Source organism: Hylobates moloch, unplaced genomic scaffold (genome assembly GCF_009828535.3).
Source record: "Hylobates moloch isolate HMO894 unplaced genomic scaffold, HMol_V3 SCAFFOLD_3, whole genome shotgun sequence".
In the NCBI taxonomy this organism is placed as follows: Eukaryota; Metazoa; Chordata; class Mammalia; order Primates; family Hylobatidae; genus Hylobates; species Hylobates moloch.
In genome coordinates, this window is record NW_026652278.1 from 104,995,861 (window position 1) to 105,004,733 (window position 8,873).

At 42.3% G+C, this 8,873-nt stretch overlaps 1 protein-coding gene across 1 annotated transcript; it reads left to right on the forward strand.

The window, feature by feature from the left end:
• Window positions 1–3,816: 3,816 nt before the first annotated feature.
• On the forward strand, window positions 3,817–5,813 carry LOC116479882 (TOX high mobility group box family member 4-like). The gene is given in 4 exon segments (XM_058435806.1): window positions 3,817–4,068; window positions 4,070–4,103; window positions 4,106–4,489; window positions 4,492–5,813. Coding segments are annotated over 4 exon segments (1,908 nt in total). The 3' UTR covers window positions 5,730–5,813.
• Window positions 5,814–8,873: the final 3,060 nt, after the last annotated feature.

Genomic DNA, 8,873 nt, shown 5'->3' on the forward strand with positions numbered 1-8,873 from the left:
CATGTAAAACGAGTATAAAAATCCCTACCTAGGTTTTGCTGTGAGGATTAGAGGTAATGCCTATGAAGCATAGTGGCTGGCACTCTTTGGTGTTCAAAGATAGGGTTTTTGTCTCTACTAAAAATACAAAAATTAGCCGGGTGTGGTGGCACATGCTTGTAACCCCAGCTACTTCGGGGGCTGAGGCAGGAGAATCACTTGAACCCGGGAGACAGAGGTTGCAGTGAGCCAAGATCACACCACTGCACTCCAGCCTGGACAACAGAACGAGACTCCATCTCAAACAAAACAAAACAAAGATAGGGTTTTATTGTCATTATTACCCCAGCTGTTTTTCCGGTGTAGTCCTGATGAATTCATTTATTCAGTCCCACTCTCACCAACCGTGGTGGCCAAGATTAGTTAACTGCATGTGAACCCAGAATCTCCCCCAGACAGAAGGAGCAACTTGGACCTAGGGAGAAGCCATTTCTGATCAGGGTAGGGAGTGGGAAGTGCAAATAATAACAGCAACAATAACAATTATAGTAGATTATGTTTGCGTGGTTATTTACTGGTGCTTATACATCATTATTATATCACCCTGAAATATTCTTTAAATTGCTGTTTTTGTAAGTCTAAATACTCTAATATTGGTAAATTCATCTGGCTTGACCTAAATAATACTCAAACATAATTCTCTCATTCCGTATCTCTCCAAACAACTCATCTCCAGGTAGTCCCATATCCTCCCAGCCATATGTGACTGCAATTCCCCAGATATGATGTGACTTCCCACAGATGTCTTCCAAAGCCTGTCCCTGTACCTGGTATATTCACTCCTACATTCCCCGGAAAATTCTATCCTCCCTCCCCTAGGAAACTATTACTTGTCCTTCAAGTGTCATCTCCCCAGGAAGACCTTCTCTGACTCTTCTACTACTCCCCTCTAGTAACACTAACTCACACACACACACACACACATACAAGCTCCATTACACCATCACAGACCTTTACGGTAGGACCTCAATTGCACAGTAATTACTTGTTTATGTCTCTGCCTCCCCCCATTAGATTATGAGCACGTGAAAGCAGAGATTGTTAGTTCATTTTGGCAGCCCCAGTGCCTAGCCTGGCACTTGGTTGTTAATAAGGCCTTGCTGAATGAAAGAATTAAATCATTAAAAATCGCAAGATTAATTAAGAGTGTGGTTTTATGATTGACCCATTGTGGCATAACTCTTAGTGTAATACAGTATTTAACATTGTGCCTTGAATATAGCACGTGTTCCATAAATGTTTGTGAACTGAATGAATGAAGGATGGCAGGTGAAAAATCTCTTAATTAGATCCAGAGGGTCCTCTTTATTTGTACAATCCAAATAAGAAAGGCGTTCTCAGACACTGAAAGAAGCTATGCTGACATCTTTGTCTTACAAAAGACTCATCTGAATGATAATGAGTGTGGAAAATGGATTAGCTCCTGGGTGGACAGGGGTTTTTTTTTGTTGTTGTTTGTTTGTTATTTGTTTTTGGTTTTTGTCTCAGTGAAAAAGTAAAAATGCTTGAGTGCTCCATCACTTAGGGAGATTCAGCCCATCTTCTTTTCCATGATTTTTAGTGCTTATTTAATTAAGAAAATTAAACCATTTTTGTGGTACACGAATAAAATTGGTGAAAAATAATGGTTACCAGTATTTTATTATTGTTGATTTTTATCGCTGTTATATATCTGTGAACCAGATAATGCTGGAGAAATTGATTGCCATCTGTTCTTAAACTCTAGGAGTAGGGCATCATTATCTCTAGGAGTACTCTACTACTATGTGACCCAAATGTACTGGTAATCCAATTTTTTAAGATCAGTAAATGTTTTTAACCTATATTATATGTATTATTACATGATATGCTTCAGATAAAGCATGAATTACTTTTAAAACAAGTGACGAAGAGAGCCTAATTTACTGGTTCTGGCTCAGAAACCAGGTGTTTTAAGTGCATTGAGTTTCATGAATTAAAGAGTGTGGTTCCTCCTTTATCCAGAGCAGCTAAGGATTATTGAGACTCCAAGATTAAAGGCACATCATGAAACTAAAACAGGCATTTAAACTTCCTGTGCCAAAATGCTGCCTTTGTTTCCCGTTTCTTTCCCGATTAATCTCAGGATCATTCTTCATTACTACTACCCAAAGGTTAAAAGACGATTAATAGTATCAACTTCAAAAGTTTTGTGAGAATTAGAGCACACGTAACGTTGCTAGGATGGTGCCTGGCACAGAGTAACTGTTTCATCAATGGTTGTTGTTGCTATTGTTTTTTATCATTATTTATTCACCATATTTTCATCCTTTAAACCAAAGCAGAGTTAGAGTTAGCAATATTAGTTGTGTTTTCCACTTGAGCTAAGGTTACCTCCTAGATGAATGCCAGTTGCTTTAATTCTCACTTACTGATAGAATCTGCTTTCTGTATCATTAACCTCCACACTTGAATGTTCAAGTTTTGTTTCATAGTGTTGCCTCCATGCTTTCTGTGATCGGTCTCTGCTATAAGTCCACTCAACATCATTAACCTTTCATCCTGATTATGAAAATGTGGTTTTCCAAAAGTATTTGATTCTGATAACGCATGGTCACAAACTTATTTACATTAAGAGTTGCAGCCTCACACAGCTCCAGAGAGTCCCATTCACTTGAAATCAACATGCATTAGTCATCTATTGCTGCCTAATAAATTATCACAAATTTAGCAGCATAAAACAATACCTTTTCATTATCTCACAGTTCTGTAGGTCAGAAATCCTGGATGATATGACTGGGACCTCAGCTCAGGATATCACAGGGCTAAAAGCAATCTGTCAGCTGGCTGTGTTCTCTTCTGGAGCTTGGGATCATCTTCCAATCTCATTCCTGATGTTGGTAAAATTCAGTTCCTTGTGGTTGTAGAACTGAGGTGGCTGTTTCCTTGTTGGCTGTTAGCTGGGTTTGCTCTCAGCTACTTGTAGCCACTCTGTGGTCCTTGTACAGAACCCCTCCAGCATCAAGGCCAACAACAGCACACTAAATCCTTCTCATGCTTCAAATTTCTCTGACTTCTCCTGCTTCCAGTCATAGAAAACTTTCTACTTTAAAAGAGGTCAACTAATTGAGTCAGGCCCACCTGGATAATCCCCATATTTTAAAGTTAACTGACTTTCGACCAGGCATGGTGGCTCACACATGTAATCCTAGCACTGTGGGAGGCTGAGACGGGCAGATCACTTGAGGTCAGGAGTTCAAGCCCAGCCTTGGCAACATGGTGAAACCTCGTCTCTACTAGAAATAACAAAAATTACCCAGGAGTGGTGGCTCGCGCCTGTAATCCCAGCTACTCAAGAGGCTGAGGCATGAGAATCACTTGAACCCAGGAGGCAGAGGTTGCAGTGAGCTGAGATCGCACTACTGCACTCCAGCCTGGGCAACAAAGACAGACTCTGTCTTAATTAATTAATACTTATTAATTAATTAATACTTAATAATTAATTAATTAATTTAAGTTAACTGACTTGGGACTTTACAGCAGTGCCTGTATTACTGTTTGAACAACCAACAGATAAGAATCTTGAGGGAGGGCATCTTTAGAGTGTTGCCTACCACATAATGTGAGTTCAGTGTGCTCCTGGTTCTGAGATGCTGGGATTCACACACATTTTAAGGTTTTTAGATGCAAGGAACACAGGCTTGATTAAGGAAAGTTAAATAGGATACACATGATACAAGAAGTGGTCTCACAGTTCCGAGTCCAGTGGGGGCAGTGGGAGCAATGACAGTCTGAGATGGTAGGAGCAGTTGTGTGAAGATGGAGTTTCCCGGAGGAAATGACAATTACCTGACAATCACAGGGCCTTCACACTCCTTCCTGTCAGGGGCCAAGACATTCCATATACCAAGCTTGGGTGATGAGGAATTCGAAATCCTACCCATCTCCTTGGATTCTGATCCCTCATTGGCTGTCTCAGATGTGGTTGACCACTTTGATGACCTGGCAGACCCTTCCTCTTCACAGGATGGCAGTTCTTCAGCCCAGTATGGGGTCCAGACATTGGACATGCTCTGTGGGCATGACCCATGGCTTGATGGAGCAAGGCAGGGGCTCCTCGGTGGAGGCTTGATCATGGACTGGAACCACTCTATAGGAACTCAGTATAGTGCCAACCCACCTGTTACAATTGATGTACTAATGATAGACATGACATCTGGCTTGATGGGGCATCACCAGTTGACCACCACTGATCAGTCAGAACTGAGTTTCCAACTGGGTTTGAGCTTAGGGGGTGGCATCATCCTGCCACCTGCCCAGTCACCTGAGGATCATCTTTCAACCATGCCCTCACCTACTAGTTCACTTCACGAGGATGGTGTTGAGGATTACCGGAGGCAAACTTCCAGCCAGAAGACAGTGGTGGTGGAAGCAGGGGAAAAGCAGAAGGTCCCAAAGAAGAGAAAAAAGAAAGATCCTAATGAACCTCAGAGACAGTTTCAGCATATGCTTTATTATTTTGTGATACACGGGCTGCCATCAAGGGACAGAATCCTAATGCCACTTTTGGTGAGGTTTCAAAAATTGTGGCCTCCATGTGGGATAGTCTTGGAGAGGAGCAAAAACAGATATATAAGAGGAAAACTGAGGCTGCCAAGAAAGAGTATCTGAAGGCACTGGCTGCTTACAAAGACAACCAGGAGTGTCAGGCCACTGTGGAAACAGCGGAATTGGATCTAGCACCACCATCACAAACTCCTTCTCCACCTCCTATGGCTACTGTTGACCCAGCATCTCCAGCACCAGCTTCAACAAAGCCCCCTGCCCTGTCCCCATCCATTGTTGTTAACTCCACCCTTTCATCCTATGTGGCAAACCAGGCATCTTCAGGAGCTGGGGGTCAGCCCAGTATCACCAAGTTGATTATTACCAAACAAACGTTGCCCTCTTCCATTACTATATCTCAAGGAGGGATGGTTACTGCTATCCCAGCCACAGTGGTGACCTCCTGGGGGCTCCAACTAGGCCAAACCAGTACAGCTACTATCCAGCCCGGCCAACAAGCCCAGATTGTCACTCAGTCAGTGCTGCATGCAGCAGCAGCAGCTGCTGCTGTTGCTTCTATGCAACTGCCTCCACCCCGACTACAGCCCCCTCCATTACAACAGATGCCACAGCCCCCGACTCAGCAGCAAATTACCATTCTGCAGCAGCCTCCTCCACTCCAGGCCATGCAACAGCCTCCACCTCAGAAAGTTCGAATCAATTTACAACAGATCAAGAGTGTGCCTCCACTCACTTTGAAAATGCAGACTACCTTAGTCCTACCAACTGTGGAAAGTAGTCCTGAGCGGCCTATGAACAATAGCCCTGAGACCCATACAGTGGAAGCAACTTCTCCTGAGACTATCTGTGAGATGATCACAGATGTAGTTCATGAGGTTGAGTCTCCTTCTCAGATGGATGTTGAATTGGTGAGTGGGTCTCCTGTGGCACTCTCACCCCAGCCTCGATGTGTGATGTCTGGTTGTGAGAATCCTCCCATTGTGAGTAAGGACTGGGACAGTGAATGCTGCAGCAATGAGTGTGTGGTGAAGCACCACAGGGATGTATTCTTGGCCTGGGTAACCTCTAGAAATTCAAACACAGTGGTGTTTGTGATATTGTCCTTCCTGTTCTCCAAGCCAGTGAAGAGTTATCTGGTGGGAACATGTCCAAGAGCCTGTTTTTGAAACACAAGCTGGGCTTCTGGTAGTGCCTGATCACAACCCATGACGGCGGTTCATGTTTCCCCCTTTTCTCCCTTCAGCAGAGGCCAGGCTGTGGAGCAGGGCCACTGAACTTGCTGTAATCTGGAGATGCTTTTTACACAACCACAAGCAGAAATGCCAGTGGTAATAGCAGAGGAAAGGGTGAAGGGAGTATGCACAAGCAAAGTATAGACATGGTAGGGGTGGTGGTGGGGTTGAAGAAACTTGTTGGTATAATTGTCATAGGACTTGCCTAAAATATTATTAAAATGACAGGAGTGTACTCAGCTTTGAGCCTAGGGAAAAAAAAAGAAGTGGTCTCACATGAAAATCCAACACCAGAAAAAAATATGGAAACTCACAGCAGGAGCTAGTGAATCCTTGCTCGGGTGATTTGCCATTAACAAAATTTATGCAGTCTCCTTGATTGTATTCTTTCTATATTTCAAGTTTAAATTTCTAGAGTTCTGCTTTCATTTAGGATGTAAAACATCGTAAGAGAAATGGCTGTCACCCTAGCAATTGGAAAAAGACAGAAAATCCACAAACTTTTCATGAGCCCACGGAAGAGGTAAGGTTACGGGGCAACCAAATAAATTAAATTCCAAAGAATTACAAGCCCCTTCAACGAGAGAGAGGACATGCAAACTCTTTTGCCATTGGCAGAGTATAGGAAAAAGAGATGACCACCCCATAAGCCAGTTAGAAGAAATCAGCTGAAAGTTTAGTAGATTCTTAAAAGCCAATTGTGGACTAAAGTATCAGCTTGAAATAACTGACAGTCCAAGACACAAGAGGATTTTGCCCTAATTTACTAGCTCATTTTCACTGCCCTCCACTAGAGGCTCATGAGAAAATCTAGAGATGAATAGGCATGCAGGAGGTCATAGGTGGTACAGGCACAGAGAAAATTTTCAGTTGCCCCTGCGGAAGAGATATGAACTCTACCCAGCTACGTGGCTCCTTCTGTCACCGAAAGCAAAAGCTTGAAATTACTGGAGATAAGGCAAGAATTCTGTTGCTGCTAGTTGATGACTAGAAGCAAAGCCCCTCTGGCCCTGCGAAAAAGCAGGGAAAACTCTTGGACTCAGGATCCTGCACTGGTATAAGGAAAAGTACGCTACTTCTGGGAACAGCAGGAAACTGTTTTCTATCCATGGCCCAGTGACCCACAGATCAGAGTTCGACAGACACTAGGTGAAAGGGTAGGCAAGAAACACTGATGAGGCTTCGTTTCTGAGACCCAGGCATGCAAGTCTGCCTAAAATTGAAACTATGTTAGGAAAATAAAAATTCCCTCTTCCCATGATAAACCTAGTCCACAATAATAAGCAATAGTATTTTACCACTGAAGAAGGATAAAGAACATGGAAACAGACTCCCCCGCCACCACTGTGGTACAGATATGAAAGGAGCAAAGAAAGCTGAGGATAGAGCAGGAACAATGAGAAAAACAAAACAAAACAAAAATGAAAACCTCCACTATCCCATGCCTGCCCCACTCTAAGCACAAAGAAGCATCAGCCCACCACTGAAGAAACTCAGAGCTAGCACTGCAATGAAGATAATGAGAGCAACAATAAAACCCAAACCCAGTGTATGTCTGCCTACACTAACTCAATGCCCAACATAACAGCCAAGCAAAAGAAAATGCATGTCCTTTTCCAGGTGTAAATATTTTTTGTCTCAGCTTCTATCGTTCTTCCACAAAGGATGTCCAGCATTCACTTAAATAGTAGGAGACTTTAAAAGCATGCAAAAACAACCCATTGTCAAGACATAAAGCAATTGACAGGACCGGACTCAGAGATGACCCACATGTTGAGAGTATCAGACAGAGATTTTAAAATCACACTGATTAATTTTGAAATTTAATAGAAAATGTGGACAGCATGCATGAACAGACAGGGAGTTCAGTAAAGACACAGAAACTATTTTTTTCTTTATTATTATTATTATTATACTTTAAGTTTTAAAAGAGTCAAATGGGAATGCTTAAAATAAATAAACACACATACACACATAATACCAACAGTGAAGACTTCACTATATGAGCTTATCAGTAGGCTGAACACAGCTGAGAGAAGAATTGGTGAATTTGAAAATAGATCAGGCTGGGCGCGGTGGCTCACGCCTGTAATCCCAGCACTTTGGGAGGCCGAGGCAGGCAGATCACAAGGTCAGGAGATCGAGACCTTCCTGGCTGACACAGTGAAACCCCGTCTCTACTAAAAATACAAAAAATTAGCTGGGCGAGGTGGCGGGCACCTGTAGTCCCAGCTACTCGGGAGGCTGAGGCAGGAGAATGGTGTGAACCCCGGGGGGTGGAGCCTGCAGTGAGCCGAGATCGCGCCATTGCACTCCAGCCTGGGCAACAGTGAGACTCTGTCTCAAAAAAAAAAAAAAGAAAAGAAAAGAAAATAGATCAGTACAAGGCAGAAAACTAACAAAGACATTCAGGCCCTGAACTCTACATTTGACCTAATGGGCCTAACAGACATCTATAGAACTCTCCAACTATAAACAACAGAATATACATTCTTCTCATCCGCACATGGCACATGCTGTAAAATTGACCACATAATCGCCATAAAACAACCCTCAGCAAACTAAAACAAAAAACCAAAATCATGCCAAACACACTCTTAGAACATGGTACAAAAAAATAGAAATTAATTCTAAGAAAATAACTCAAAACTGTACAATTATATGGAAATTAACTGATCTTCCACTGAATGACTTTTGGGTAAACAATGAAATTAAGGCAGAAATAATTAAGTTATTTGAAAAAAATTAGAACAAAGATACAACATACCAGAATCTCTGGGACACAGCTAAAGCAGTGTTAAGAGAGAAGTTAATAGCACTAAACACCCACATCAAAAAGTGAGGAAGATATGAAATAACCTAACATTATACCTAGAGAAACATGAGCAAACCAACTCCAAAGCTAGCAGAAGGCAAGATGTAACCAAAATGAGAGCTGAACTGAAGGAAATTGAGATGTGAAAGATCATACAAAAGATCAATGAATCCAGGGGTTTCTTATTTGAAAAGACAAATAAGATTCACAGACCACTAGCTAGACTAATAAAGAAAAAAGAGACGAGATCCAAATAAACACAA